The 16382-nt window shown below is 39.0% G+C and overlaps 1 protein-coding gene across 1 annotated transcript in view; it reads left to right on the top strand.

Moving 5' to 3' along the window:
- LOC145278212 (polyamine deacetylase HDAC10-like) overlaps window positions 1-16382 on the top strand; it is a 222075-nt gene that overhangs the window by 35312 nt on the left and 170381 nt on the right. The window contains exon 2 of the mRNA XM_080130499.1: window positions 7147-7172. Within this exon, the coding sequence (XP_079986625.1) occupies window positions 7147-7172 (26 nt within the window). The remainder of the gene's footprint in view (window positions 1-7146; window positions 7173-16382) is intronic.

The following is a 16382-nucleotide window of genomic DNA, read 5'->3' as shown; positions in this document are numbered from 1 at the left end:
GGATAAAATCTTGTATTTTCCATTAGGTAATTTAAAAAGGGATTCTGGAGGTGTAGTTTTACGACTATGCTTTTGAAAAAGGTGTGTTTTGAACTCTATTTGTAAACGAATGAAGAGGTGAACCAATACTGGAACACCTTCAGTAATTATGCAGTATAAAAGATCTAAGACAGCTATTAATGCTACTGTCTTGTTGGAGTATTAATATGAAACAACACACAATTCAAAAGGAAATCATGGCTCCTACTCTGTTGACTTTGGTGAAGTCCACACATGCACGAGTCTGAAGCTAATTTTCTGGTCAGTGATGCCATTGAACAACCAAATGACTATAATTAAAGAGGTTGGTGAACTAAACATACACAATCCCATAATGCTTGGCGGTTTTGATGAAAGCAATAGGGTTAAAAAAAAATCAATGAACCTTTCTTCAATTTTCTTAAAGTGTGATTATCTCTCTGTGACAACGGTCATGGAAACAAGTGCCCAAGGGTGGCATATGCATATTATAAAAAGTTACCGACATTCGAACTCTAAATCCAACTGATAGGAAACGAAAAGATGACATCTACAAATTAAGATGTAGTCGAATTTAGGCATATAAAAAACTGGTATTTCTTTCATTGGCGGAATCATCTTTTTGCTGACTCTGAGGCATTTGAACATACGGTTAATTTTCATGTCAGTGGGAAGAAAAAAGACAGATTTTCTATGAATGACAAAACAGGAAGAAAAAAAGGATTGTTATTTTTATGTGTGCTGAGAACATTGCAAGCTGAAGACAAACTCTTTCTTTTTGCATGAACATTTGACAGTATTCAGTTGTTCAAAGGAAAACTATAATTTCAATGCTTCACGCTATTCCAATCGTTATCATGGTAAAGATACGACTAAGCAGCAACATCATGAAGCCATTTATCAATGACAGATACGTAGTGGCATGGCTGAAGAAGTTAAGGTTGATAGCGAGACTTCAAAAGACAGATAATGTGATAAACCTACTACCATTGTATCTGGAGGGGGATGCATTGATCCTCTACTTGGAGATTATTAAGATTGACTAACTGGAGTCAAGTGGATAGAGACTCGATTAAAGGAGGCATTCAGGTATGGTGCATTCACAGCCTATAAAAAGTTAACCATGATGAAATGGGTTGACGAGTATATCAGACAGTTGGTTGGACTGGCTGCTTTCAAGGGAGTCGGGTTAGAAAAACTTGTCAAACTGTTTTTTTGTCATTGGGTTCCCTGATGCCATTTTCATATAACTCCAGCAGGCACCAAAAATTGAGACCCTAACTATGAGAGACCTAATAGCAACCAGGGACCAAAGTCATTATGCGGTTGCAGCCATGAGTCCACCCAATCGTAAATCTGTTTTTTCTACCAGGAAGGACTGCATAATACAGTGCCAGAATATGAAGTGACTGCGGAACCGATCAGATTATGATAAAAAATTCTGAGCATGGGTAGACAAGGGTTGGCTTGTGCCATACCTAAAAGAAAAATTTGCACCTCTTCAATTCCGTTGATGGTCGTGATGCAGTGGGATAAAGCAAAGGTGCAGCCAGTGATGGATTACTGTGAACTTAATATATCTCCATGTTTTGACAAGCTTTTCCAACTGTACTGACATGCAGAATTTCAAGTGTAGCATGAACCTACATCTTGCTGCCCAACTCCCTAAATAGTACCTCTGTAGCTTATGTCTCTGATAGTAACCCCTACATCAAAGTGGCAATGTGCTGTGTTTGGGGTGAAAATATAATAAAAAAAATAAAGCTTCTGGGCTTGACCTTTACTCCTGATCTGAGATGGAACATGTACATCAAATCTGTTGCAAAGGTCACTGGAAAAAAAAATGGGATGCTTCTATCGATCCAGTAGATATCTCACTGCTGATGCAATTTTTTTACTTATATAAGAGCCAGGTATGTCCAATGATGGAGTATTGTTGCCACATCTGGGCAGGAGCTGCTAGAAAGACCTTATCCTGCCTTGACAGAGTTCAAAATAGACTTTGTAGTATAGCAGGGGATGCCCTTTTCTCTCCCCTGCTTTTCTCTTTTTCACAGAAGAGACGTTGCAAGCCTGTCTCTGCTTTATTAGTACTTTCATGGCAAGTGCTCGTCTGAGCTCTAATCTATGGTCCCCCTCAATAATTTCCCCCACTCTTTATCCGTGCCTAAACCTATGATATTGTCCCATTGACTACTGTACACTCTTTAACCCTTATTCTCGAATGGTCTCTGAGCCTTGATAAGTGGCGAATTCTATGTAAAAAAAAAAAAAATCATGTAGATACATTCATGCAGATGTTTGCACTGCTAGGATGCATGAGTGGCATCAAAAAGGGGGAAATGTGACACTGGTTAACCTCCAGTGAACCATCTTTAAGTACGAGTCCACGAGACACTGTGGCCCTACCAGAGTTTGGGATTTGGCTTGAATCTGGCTCCCTTTATTATGAAGGCTATCGTTAGCAGGGTGCTATCACAGAAGGAAGCTGTGGACTGCACAACATCCGCTTACATTGATGATATCTTTGTTGATGAAAATGTAGTGCCTGTATCTTGAGTTCAAGAACATTAAGCTCGGTTCAAGCTGGAATGCAAAGACCCGGAATGGCTTGGGGATGGCACACACATGCTGGGACTGACAGTCTTAAGAGAGCACGGTATGCTGGAAATGAGGGAACGCAATCTCAGAAGTTCCCCAAATCATAACACAATGGATTGTAGTTTCCTCTGTGGAAAGCACAGTATGTGTGTGGCCACATGTGGCATGTGGAGTAATAAAGCCTGTTCAATCACAAATGGCTGGAATGACAAGGTGACAGACTCCCTACAGCGATATATGATGTGCAAAACTGTGAACACAGTAAAGCAGAACGAACTACCTTGTGGGAACTGGTGTGTGAACAGCCGAGAACTGAATATATGGGTCGATGCCTGCGCGCTAGCAACCGGAGTGGTATTACAAAGAGATGTGGTGGAAGATGCTTGTTGGCTGTGACCTGAGAACGATGCGCAGCATATTAATCTGGCTGAATTAGATGCTGTGTTGACGGAAATTAACTTGTCGCTTCAGTGGCAGACCAAGATATTGCACATAAAGACCTACTCTGCATGTATACACAACTAGGTATCAAACACTCTCAGCAGAAAGCACAAGTTCATACCACAGCTGCCAGTGAGATGCTCATTAGAAGATGACTAAATACCCTCAAAGAATTGGTGAAGGAATATGGGCTCTTAGTAGATGTGACATTGGTTGCATCAATTCACAACATGGCCGATCAATTGACTCGCATACCACAATGATGGTTCAGTGCTATGAAGAAGGATGCAGGACCTGAGCCACTGATTGGTACAGTGCATGATGCCAAGCTGGACACAGCCCATACCATGGCCATTCACAGAAACAGTGAACATCCAGAAGTGCAATGCACTGCTTATTTTGCCCAAAGAGTTTGCTCTGTGACAACAAACGCAGCAGTAAGATTGGCAGTACGAATGTGCATGGAATGCCAATCTATAGATCCAGTACCAGTTCACTGAGAGAAAAGAAGACTGGCGTTGAGCAGTGATTGACATTGATAGGGAATGGACATTAGGCACTATGATGCTTACCATTTTCCAACTGTCATGGATTGTGGCCCGTCGTGGTTTTCAGTGTGGAGGTAATTAGCATAGCAGGACTCGGCAACTATAATTCGCCAATTGGAAGTGGTCTTTTTTTAACATAACCCACCTTGTGAACTACTGACAGATAATGACACAGCCTTCCGCAGCAAAGAATTCAGGATATTCATTGATAAATGGGGCATGAACTTGAGATTTTGCTGTGCATATGATCCAGCCACACTGTGAAACAGATTGCAGCTAAAATGCACTGCTCCATACCAGAGGCGATCTACTGATACAACGTGACTCCAAAAGATGACAAATCATCTTTGACCTCCCCAGACAATGCTATATATTGGTGTACGGTCCAGGTGAAAGGAATGGATGTTATGTTCCCAGTAACAGGCCCCAAGCATAGTCCCTAATAAATTGTGGGTGAAAGCACCAGAGAGTCGTTGTACCAGGAGATTTTTCCAGGCTTAGGTAACTGAGATAATTTGTCCACAATTTGTCTAGGTGGATAGGATGTCCTGAAACGTGAAGAACTTGTGCTTCTGATACAGTGTACTCTCGTCAGAAGATTCTGGTAGCACAACATTATTGGAGAACAGGTTAGAAAGTCTGAAATAGACTCAGAAGATGGTCATGAGTTTATTGGTATTTTAAAGAATTGTCTTTTAAAATTGCCAATAGTCATTTTATATATATATATATATATATATATATATATATATATATATATGAAAATATTTTTAAATATTGGAAACTTTTACTCAAAAAATGTATGTCCTAGTGTGGAATATTGAAATTTTGTTCTATTTAAATCTTTTAAAAATTCATTATTTTTAGAAATTTGGTTATTTGTTGTAATTTAACTAATTATATTAAATGTTATTGCAAAAAAACATTTTTTTAACATAATGATATTGATTTTATGTCCATTTTTTATTTACAAATTTAAGGTAAGTGAAATAAGTAATGGTTTTATGTATGAATATAAAAATTAATATTTTTGAATAATAATTTCTTCAGTTTTATAAAATGTTGCAATTTTTATGGACCTAAATTTATTTTGTTTAGTTTTTGTAACATGAAATATGGGGAGGGAGTGTAGAACACATAAAAAATATTTCTCCTCATATATTTAACGAAAGCTAATTTTAAAATATAAGTTAATTAAAAAATGAATAAGTATAAAAAATTTTTTTAGGAAAATCTGACTATTAGTTTATTTTTGCTACATTTTTTAAACACGGGTATGTTTATGCCTTTGAAATGATCACTAAATAGGAACATTGTTTTAAAGCATCAGTAATGTAAACACGATTTCGATTTCGCATTGTCATTATTTTTGTACACTAAAGATTTTTTCAAAATATTGCTAGTTCATTTTAAGCTTCTTTTAAATGATATGTAACTCATGTTGATAATATTAAATAAGATAAGTTACATCATGCTACATATAGGGGAGGGGGTTTAAGTCTGTGTTGCAGGTTGGAGATCTCTATAGGTCACTCAGGTCTCATGAGCCAAGTCAGAGCATCTTTAGTAAATACGCACTTGTGGGGTGAAACAAGCCCTGATAGGTAAGGACCACTCATTCATGCTTCACCACAAAAACTCTGACCCACACCAGTTCTAGACCATTGTTGTTGACAACTATCATATCAAGCATGTACAAACACCTTCTTAGAGAGTCATAGTTACTCATGTCATGTTTAGTTGAATTTTTCACTTTGAGATTAGAAGAAATTATGCCTGTATGGGTTGACTGGCTACATGATATTTTGTTTTAATTAGACAGTTGGATTTCCTCAATGCATACCAATTCCCAGTTGACTGTTAACTGCCAAACACCCACACACCAGGACAAATGCTAAGAAATGAGGAAAGAGGAATGGATGTTGATAAGGTACCTTCCTTCAGATGAATAGGGCTGGAACCATATAACTAACCATTTTGCTCACCATCCATTATACAAGTATTGATGAGGTGGCAACGTAATGGTGTTGGAGCTATGTCAGCTACGTCAAGAAAAGAAAAAGAAAGGAAGCCGTGTCGACAGCAGAAAAGTGGAAGATGTTACATCAACGCAACACTTCTGTCACCTAATGGCAGACTCCCAGCTATATCATTCCTTTCTCTTTGCTAGCACGATTGCCACCATAATGGACCACTGCCACAAGCTTGTTATGCTTTAACCGCAAAGTATGACCAGAATCAATACTACAGCCTTATACTGGTTCCTTGCTTTGTACATTGTACACTTTAAAGCCTTGAGTATAAAGATGCAAAGATAGTCTCCACTCTTGTGGTGCTCTTCCATTAATTCTTGTAAGTTTTAGCTTTGTAACCATACTCTCTCTAGTATAGAACACTGATTTTTCACAGGCTGCTCACTGGGTCATTAAAGTATCTGATCACCTTTGAACCTCCAGCTTTTGATTGTGGAAAATGTGCTTGTCACATGCCATCGCTGCAATTTATCTTGTAATAATCCAAAAATTCCACCTCTAATGTAATATGAATGGCTCTGACTGCCCCCTTTGATCATTGCCTTGCTGAACAGCTGTTTGAACACTCTAATTTTTTCCAAATGTATATACCGACTGTTGCAGATACTTTTAGTCAAGTATTTGCAACTGCCAGAGGAGAAACTGCCAACAGTATACACGTGTTCACACACACAAAACATGGACTTGGAGTAGATCAGATATAGTGAGAGTCTGGGAATCGTGTAATGAGAGCAAGTTTGGCTGTATGATCCAGCCTTCTCCCTAGGTATCTTACTAGTTCGGCCAATCTTGATTTTATTGGCCTAAACATCAACTGATTCACTTGTCTACCTGAATCGTTTTAGCTTTCATATGCTCTTTTGAAAGGCACTTTGGTGAATACTGTCACTTGTCTCATTTCTATATGTTCCCTATCTAACTGATCTTCATTACTCATTTCAAGTTAGAGGGCAAGCAAATACTCTGTATAGAAAAAGTGGAATGAAACTAGCAAGATCTTGCATTATTAGTAGCTTAGCCAATAATTTTACTTCCTTCATCTATCACCTTCTCCACATCTTTGCTTAAATCTTACAATTCCTGATTCCATAATCTCATCTTCTCACCTAAGTAGTTTGTAATCCCATTAGGAAATTAATGGAACTCCTTTTCAACAAAATCACAATGGACGTTGACAAATTTCCTCTCCAATGTTCCCTCTCAGTTGTCAAAAACTTTAACTGTTTGTCTTCCCAAATTCCTCCGTCTCATACGCAAATGAATGCAACCTATGAAAATCTAACGAAAATAAATTTGTTTTTCCACCAAAAATTGAGTGCCTAATGTGCCTTACAGTGCACATGCTTCAACGCTGGTAACCCTTCATTTTCTTCTCCATTATTATAACATTTAAGTCTCCTTTATATTATGAACCACAATATTTTCTCCATTTATGTTTATTTGCTCATATATTTTGTGCATTTTAAATTAAAATTGACAAAGTTTTCTCTTTAAAACTATTTCAGATGTCAATCACAAAGACAGCAACTGGGTAAGTGAAATATTACTTTATGTCTAGCAGAAAACACTATCAATAATTCCCCCCACTCTTTATCTGTGCCTAAACCTAAATGTAGATTCCATGAACAAAGCTTCTTTTTTAGAACTGCACGCCTATGGAATTGTCTTCTGTCTTCCTGCTTTCCAGCTGACTACAATATGGTTGTCTTTAAGCCTAACGTAAACAAGTTTTTGATGAACCGTTCCACTTCAGTTAACAAATTTACCGAATTTCCATTACTAACAATTACTATATTGTCCAATTGTCTACAAACACTCTTTAACCCTTATCCTCGAGTGGCCTCTTGACCTTGATAAGTGGCGATGCCTATGTAACCCCCCCCCTCCACCCCAAAAAAAACTTCACTCTCGACTTATTGATCATACATTTATATTTCTATTGACACAATGGGAACAATTATTATTATTATCATTATTATTATTATTATTATCATTATTATTATTATTATCATTATCATTATTATTATTATTATTATTATTATTATTATTATCATTAACAACTAGCAGAATGAACTAGTATTGCTAACATCAGTGTATGAATTTAAAGTGCATATGGTGGTAAGATCCCAATTCAGAAGCTTGGAGTTGGGAAGTGTGGAGCGCCCACTTCATTTCCAGGTCCAATCTATGAGTTAGATAGAACTGATTCTCGATATAATACTAAATTGTCTTGGAAATTCCTTGGGCAAGGTGTTCTTCTCTCCACCACTCCAAAATCCATCTTTCCTAGCCCTTTTTACCTTTTTTTTCTCCCTAACCTAATTTCCAACACTATCAACTACTCAAGTTTCAAACGTTTTGGGTATGATACAAGACTGCATCTGGTGAAAGGCCTCCATTTATTATGGAATGCAAAATCACTTAATTGTTCTTATGCCCACATCTGTTCCGAACACAAGAATTGTGTGCCAGTTTATGAGTCAGGCCTACTTGCAGTGAAAAGCGACCCTACGACCTTTTGATTGCAAATCAAAAGTCTACCAATGAGCTACGTCCATCCTACCCACATTGACGATTGAGCTTTGCCTAACAGCTATAAAAAAAACAAGCCGAGGAGTCATTCGAGAGCAGTTAAAAAAGATTGCTCTGCGTTCATGATCATGTTGTGGTGTGTCAATTCGACGGTATTGTTCAGGATCATGGCATGGCAATTCGACAGTATTGTTTGGGATCGTGTTGTGTAGAGTCGATAGTGTTGTTCGAGACAGTCTTAAGAGAGCACGGTATGCTGGAAATGAGGGAACGCAATCCCAGAAATTCTCAAAATCATAACACAATGGATTGTAGTTTCCTCTGTGGAAAGCACAGTATGTGCGTGGCCACATGTGGCATGCAGAGTAATAAAGCAATCACAAACGGCTGGAATGACAAGGTGATAGACTCCCTACAGCGACATATGATGTGCAAGACTGTGAATACAGTAAAGCAGAATGAACTACCTTGTGGAGACTGGTGTGTGGACAGCCAAGAACTGAATATATGGGTCGATGCCTGCACGCTAGCAACCGGAGTGGCATTACAAACAGTGAGGGTGAGGTTACCATGCAGCTATGCCCCAGTGATTGCAAGTTGGGGACGTCCAATCATAAGACTTGATGTAGAATCAGTTAAAAAAAAAAATTGTCACAAGCCTCTGAATTCACTCCAGATTTTTTATATCCCGAATGAAACTGAGGAGTGAATTTAGATTCCATGTTCCAGAATGGTTCTCACCAAAAATATGTACAGCAATAGGAAAATGTTAAAGATCACACTGTGGGCTTTATTTACCATCTGAATGCATCAAGCAGTGGGAATAAAAGAATTAACCACAACACGCAAGTCCTTAGGCTGCACTGTTTCATCCAGAATCGATTGGTCAGGTTCAAAGTCAAGCAGCATGTTGGGTAAAGTGGGTAAAGAACTAAATGGAAAGACAAATCATATAGGTTAGGCCATTTCAAAATTTGATGGCAGCAACTATGGAGATATTCAAAATAACTTCTGTGAGTAATGATCTTTTTAACCTCACCAAAAAGAACTTCTGGGAAATGCCCTCTGGCAGATTATTAATGACAAACACTAAGAATAGCAAACCACTAACAACATTAGAAACACCAAACAAGAGGTTACAGTGAGCAATGGGAATTTCTGATTCGTTTCACTAATTATAGTTCAAAGTCATAGACCTGAAACAGAAGTTTCTGATTGACTGAATCAAGAGCCTTGGCAAAGTCAAGGGAGACAATGTGAACTGCATCATCTTCATCTATGATTTTAGTGACCCGCTTCTCCATAATAAAGAGATTTGTTAAATTACGTTAGACTTTGGACATTATGACTGACTTGAGAAAAGTTTGATGACAGAAATGAGTGAGATTAGCCTATAGTTAAATGGCTCCTCTCTGTCACCCTTCTTGAAGACAGAACAAATAGTCTCTGTTCACAACTCATCAGGGATATCATCAGTTTGAAGAAATAAGTTTCAAGCTGAGTGAAGCATCCAGTGATGAATAGAAAGAGTAGCTGGAGTAATTTTGGATAAAGATCATCTAGACCAGGGCTCTTATTTTTATAGGACCGAGAAACTCGCTGTTGTTTTGTAAGATAGCAAAGTTATGCATCTGTTGGACCCAATATATATAGTAATGATTTAAAAAGTTTAAAAAAAAAAAAAGACTAATGTACACCACCGAGAATCAAAACCAAAACGTTTAGCTTACGATTTACTTTTTCCTTTGACGTTAATGCCTGAGCTATAAAGACATGTTTGCTGCAAGGCTAAAAATTAAAGCATGAACCAATTACATTATGCATGCATATTCGTAATTCAACCTTCACCTGGCAAATTCAATTTCTTTAATTTTTGTCTTTTTGCATCGATTTTCCCAAGCTAAAACCCAAATATAAAGTTTTGTCTGGGTTTGAATACTCTATATATTAATTTCATGTCTGTAGACCAGAAACTGACAGGAGTTTGGTAAGCAAAATTTTTTAAACAAATATATATACACATACATAAATATATATAGAAAAAAGTTTGTGTGTTACGGTAACTTTTTTACGCAAATATTATGCAAGTATAAATCATGTAGAATATCTTCATTAATATAATTACACATAATAGTTAGACTAAAGATGATCATCTCATGAGAAAAATGAAAAACTAATAGAGAATTAATTAAAATGAATGTTTAAAAGGATATGCAAATTAGCTAGCTCTTTTGCAGATAAATGCAATTCCACGACCCATATATAAGAAAGTTGTATTTTCTTTTTAAATGAATAGAAAAAAGGGGTTTTAATATGAATATCAATACACAAATAAATCCAAATTTATAGGAGTATAGATGAGGCGCTTAGTGGCAGATAGGGAAAGATACCAAAAACAGGTTTTGAGAGGTTGCTGCTCAAATTTGACAATATAGAAACTGGCTTGTCTCATTTTGTAGGATAATCACTCTATATTATAGTTAAATACATAGATAATGATAAAAGTAACACTTGTACCTATTAAAAGTGTAGGGAAACGTGCGACTTACCTAATTAGCACGTGTGCATAATTCAACGGGCCGGTTGTGGAATGAAATGAACAAAGAAGAAAGAAACAAAAATGGCTGCCTTATCTCTTTATATGCCTGCAATGTGAGCACCCGATATGCAAATGAGATGCTCCTGGTTGGAGATAAAAGAGGGTTGATTTTGAAGTTGGATTTCGAAGAAATAAGTTGAATTAGCAGAAGTTTGTTTGGAGTTGAGAGAAGGTGCGTTGCGTGTACAGAAGTTTGGACAACAGTGTCAACCTTACCCAGGAAATTATTGGTGTGACTGGTGGAAGAAATAACACTCAAGTTATTGAATTATAAACTATTTCGGCTCTCGGTGTGCAGTGACTCGAAAGGCAGAAAATGGACAGATTCGACTTTCGCTTGATACCTGAGTTTGATGGATCTACCACTGGACCGTCTGTCGTCGAATGGGTGGAAAAGGCTGAGAAGATCTGTACACTGTGCAGAATTAAAGAACCAGCCACAGTCATTCCTTTGAGGTTAACCGGATGGGCCTATGCAGTCTACCAGCAACTCGGGGATGAACCAGACTGGGATACAATCAAACACAGCCTATATACAACGTTTGGTACAGATCCGTTTGTTGCATGGCAACAGTTCACCAACCGGGGACTTCACCCCAAGGAAACAGTTGATGTGTACCTAGCCGACCTACGAAAGTTGTCGGTACCATTTGGTGGGGTTAACGATAAGATATTAAGATGTGCCTTTTTAGTAGGCTTACCTGAGGAGGTCAGCAAACTGTTGCGGGCATCGTCACGAATTGATGAATTGACAACAGACGAGTTATTAGCCCGAGTTCGAAACATCTGTAAGGAACAAGAGCCAATTGCAACAGTCAAACCGCATGGAAGCAATGTAGATCCTCTCCCAGGTATTAATAAGCATGTAGGCCCAGTGTGCTATAAATGTGGGGAGGTCAATCATTTTGCATAGGATTGCCGGAGTGATAGGAGGTGTGTATATCCACGAGCACAGAGAACAGTACAATGCTATCGCTGCAATAAGTATGGGCACATATCTTGCAACTGTTCGGGAAACGACGTTGGGGGCAAGGTACTATCGCCACCCTTGCCAACCAATAAACACAGGATTACCGGTCATTAGCGTTAAAATTGACGATGTGCAGTGTTCAGCACTCATAGACACGGTGTGTTCCTGGTCTATAGTTAGTGCACATTACTGTCAGATGTGGCGGGAGCAACCATTCGGTATTATGACGATCAATGGTTTATCCCAAGCATGTTGTGGTGAAGGGACAGTCACGATCTGTACTGAGAAGGGTGACACAGCCAAAGTTGATGTTCTGATGATGCAAGAAAAACCCCTTGGCTGTGACATGTTGATTGGAATTGATGCAATACAAGCACTAGGAGGCGTCATAATCACAGCGACTGGAGGTGTAATGCTTGGAGAAGGAAAAGAAGTCTGTGCAGCCATGTCTATTGAAGAAAAGGACTTCTGTGCTATGTTTGACGACAACGAAAAGGCAGGGACTGCAAAGTGGAAATGGACTATGAGCCAGGCACCAGATCGGCTGTGCAACACCATTCCAGAGTATGCAGTTTCCATAAAGAATAGGGCCGCATATGAAGAAGAACTTCAGATGTGGATTGATAACGGATGGTTAATACCGTACCCACAGGTACGTCTGGGACCACCCAAAGGATTAATTCCACTCATGGCTGTTGAACAATCTACTAAAGACAAAATTCGGCCCGTAATGGATTACCGAGAATTGAATCAACATGTTGATGCTTTCACTGGAAACGCAGATGTGTGCGCTGCTAAACTAAGAGAGTGGCGTCAGAAAGGGAGTAATGTAGCACTGCTGGATTTGAAGAGAGCCTACCTGCAGATACGTGTCCACGAGTCATTATGGTCATTTCAGACAGTGATAATCAAGGGAAAACGATATTGTTTGACACGTTTAGGTTTTGGCCTAAATGTAGCACCCTTAATAATGACAACTATTATTAAAACTGTTTTGATGCAGGATGAGACCACAGCAAAAGCTGCTTCAGCTTACATTTACGACATCTACGTTAATGAGGATATAATGTCTGCAGGTGTGGTTCAAGCAAAACTGGAATCGTTTGGGTTAATAAGCAAAGACCCTAAGCGCCTAAAGGATGGGATGCCCGTGTAAGACCTAGAGGTCTATGAGAAGGGCAATACTTTGCGATGGAAGCGAAGGAGCTTGATTCCAGAGTTTCCCAGTGTATTGACAAGACGCATTGTGTTTTCTATTTGCGGTAAATTAGTAGGACATCTACCTGTCTGTGGATGGCTCCGATCGGCAACAGGAGTGTTAAAAAGATGAGTAACTGCAGTAACCAAAGGATGGGACGACATGGTGGATGATGATTCTCTCCAGCAAATGATGGCTGAAATGTTGTCCAGAGTACATAGAAACGATCCTGCCTAGGATGAGTGGCAAGTATCTGGAAACGAACTGAATGCATGGGTTGACGCAAGTTCACTGGCTACAGGTGTCGTGTTGGAACACTTGGGTGCTGTTGTGGAAGATGCGTGCTGGCTTTGTCCGAAAAATGATGCCCAGCATATAAATTTGGCAGAACTTGATGCCACATTAAAAGGGCTTAATCTTGCATTGCAATGGCAGGCTAAGGTTGTGCATCTCCACACTGACTCATTGTGTGTTTACCACTGGTTGACCGACACCTTGACTGGAAAGTCTCGAGTTAAGACTAGAGCTGCAAGTGAGATGTTAGTACGAAGGAGACTATAAAGTATATAGTTGACGAATACAGCTTGCAGGTGTACATTACCTTAGTTTCGTCGATGCAGAATTTGGCTGATAACTTGACTAGAGTACCAAAGAGGTGGATTGATGTAATGAGGCAGGAATCTGATCCTCCACAACAGACATGCGCGACCGTAACAGATCAATTAACACCTGACCAGATCCGTACAATACATCAGCAGAGTGGACATCCCGGAATTCGGAGGACAACATATTTTGTCCGAAGAGTTTGTCCTTCAACTACAAGAGCATCAATCAAGGCAGCTATACGCTCATGTGAAAAGTGTCAGTGAATTGATCCGGCACCGTCCCAATGCCAAAAAGGGAAGCTTAAGGTGGAGGACAACTGGTATCGAGTAGGAATGGATGTAACGCATTATGAGGGCAAGCATTTTTTTAATCTTGACAGATTGTGCTCCGACACGTTTCACGATATGGCGCCTGTTGACACAACAGGATGCATCTAGCATTATACGACAGTTGAGAGCTGTTTTTTTTTAACGTGGTGCCCCGCTGGAAATTCTGACTGATAACACCACTACATTTCGATGTCAAGAATTTCAGAAATTTATGCAGGAATAGGGGATTAGAATGCGTTACCAATATGCATATTTTCCAGAAGGTAACGGTATAGCGGAGCGGTGTCACTGCACCATTAAAAGAATTGCAGCCAGGACACAGTGTTCTATTCCAGAAGCTGTGTACTGGTATAATGTGACACCAAAGGACGATGCAACACCAGAAACTGCACCAGCTAATGGGATTTACCACTATGAACAGCCTATAAAAGGAATTGATGTCACACCATCAGTGGTTAGCGTTGTCAATACACCATATCAAGTGGGAGACCGTGTTTGGGTAAAACTCCCAAATGCTGGGTGCACTGTAAAATTTTGCAGAGGAAAAATAGACAAAATCATAAGTCCTCAGACCATGTTGATTAATGGTGTACCACGTAATGTAAAAGATATCCACCCCTGTTATACCTCTTCTGATTCTGAGGATAATGAGGAAGATCACATACAGTTCAGGGATGATCCTGATCGCCTACTGCCCTACAGGTGAGCATAGAAACATACCTACAGAACCAGGGAATGATGGCACATACTTGTTCTGGAACTCGCGGCAGTTATTCCTCAGAATCTTGCTTTCAGGTACCTACAATACCGTCCAGCAGTCAAACTTCAGAAAGCGTGCGTTGGGCAGACAGATAAACTCAAATTAACATAACAAAAACAACTATTACGTTGAAAACGCTTTATTAATTATGTAAAAAAATCTGAAACAAAAACAAAACAAATAGTTAAAAGGAGAAACATAATTAAACAAAGGGAAATAATACATGAAAATAATTATATTTTGAACAGGCTTCCAAATTAACAGATTCTGCGATATCTTATCTTTTTCAATCAACTGTTAGGTGAAAGTCCGTAACAGTTAGAAAAGTGTCTTTTCTCCATTAAATCATTAGGTGAAAGTATGGAGTGGTTAGAAAATGTCTTTTCTTTTTTTTTTATTAAATCGTTAGGTGAAAGTATGGAGCAGTTATGTCTCTTTTTTTACAAAAGTTGTTATTCTAGTGCGGCGCATAAACTACCCAAGTGCCCATGAATTAAAAATAGAAATAGAAGTCTGAGAAAAGACATAAGTTCTGTGCGAGTGAAGAAGGAGAGAATAAATTAGAATTTCTCCAAACTTAATATAGAAGTCACACACTAGATTAATTAAACATAAATAGAGTTTCAAGTTCTTCATAGAAGGAATAGGCAGGTAAAGGAATAATGGGATGTTCTGAACGTACCTCATGGTTTAGAACGGGGGAAGCCCAGTTCATGGAGTCGAGTAAAGTCCGTGTGTATTGTTTCAAATTCCGTGGTTAAAAAGGAGGAAGGACAGAATCGCAAAACGAGACTAAGACGAGATTGCATGGGAACTCGGAGTTCTCGAAAGATGGCGACATGGAGTCTTTTCCTTTACCTTATATCCCTTTTCTTTTTTTTTTTTTTTTTTTTTGAATGCCTAAACGGTTAAGTTTTTTCGATAAAGAAAGATCAGGAAGGAAAGAAATAAGAAAGAAAACTATATAAGAAAAAACTCGCACAGAGATGAATGAGAACGAGGCACGAGGCACCGGTGCTCTTAAAGCGTGTGTCCCGTGTTAAAAAAGGGAACACGATCTGGAGACACAACAATACTAGTGGCAATAGTGATGAGAATGATGAACATGAGGAAGTAATACCACCAGTTCCTCATCGAAGTACCTGAGAAAGACGAATACTTCCCACCCGCCGTGATTGTGAAACACCGCCTATAGCACCACGAGAGGGGATGATGGAACATACTGAGGAAGATGGAACCAAGGAAGTGATGTCTCCGATTCTTCGAAGGAGTACCCGACAAAAACGGATACTACCCCCTTGCCCTGATTGTGAAACACCACATAGGGAACCACAAGAGGGGATAATGGAACAGACTGGTGGCAATAACAGTGGTAATGAGGAAGATGGCAATGAGGAAGTGCTTCCCCCGATTCTTCGAAGACGTACCCGAAAAAGACGACTGCCCTCCTGCCCTGTGTGTGATCCTGAGATCAGGGGGGAGTGTAGGGAAATGTGCGACTTACCTTACTAGCAAGTGTGCATAATTCAATGGGTTGGTCGTGGAACGAAATGAATGAAGAAGAAAGAAACAAAAATGGCTGCCTTATCTCTTTATATGCCTGCAATGTGAGCACCCGATATGCAAATGAGATGCTCCTGGTTGGAGATAAAAGAGGTTTGATTTTTTAGAGAGACATTGATTTTGAAGTTGGATTTCGAAGAAATAAGTTGAATTAGTAGAAGTTTGTTTGGAGTTGAGAGAAGGT

The sequence above is a fragment of the Euprymna scolopes genome, chromosome 6 (assembly GCF_053919585.1).
Source record: "Euprymna scolopes isolate OS-2025 chromosome 6, ASM5391958v1, whole genome shotgun sequence".
NCBI lineage: Eukaryota > Metazoa > Mollusca > Cephalopoda > Sepiida > Sepiolidae > Euprymna > Euprymna scolopes.
Note: the sequence above shows the minus strand (reverse complement) of the source record. Positions and strands in the feature narration are given on the sequence as shown.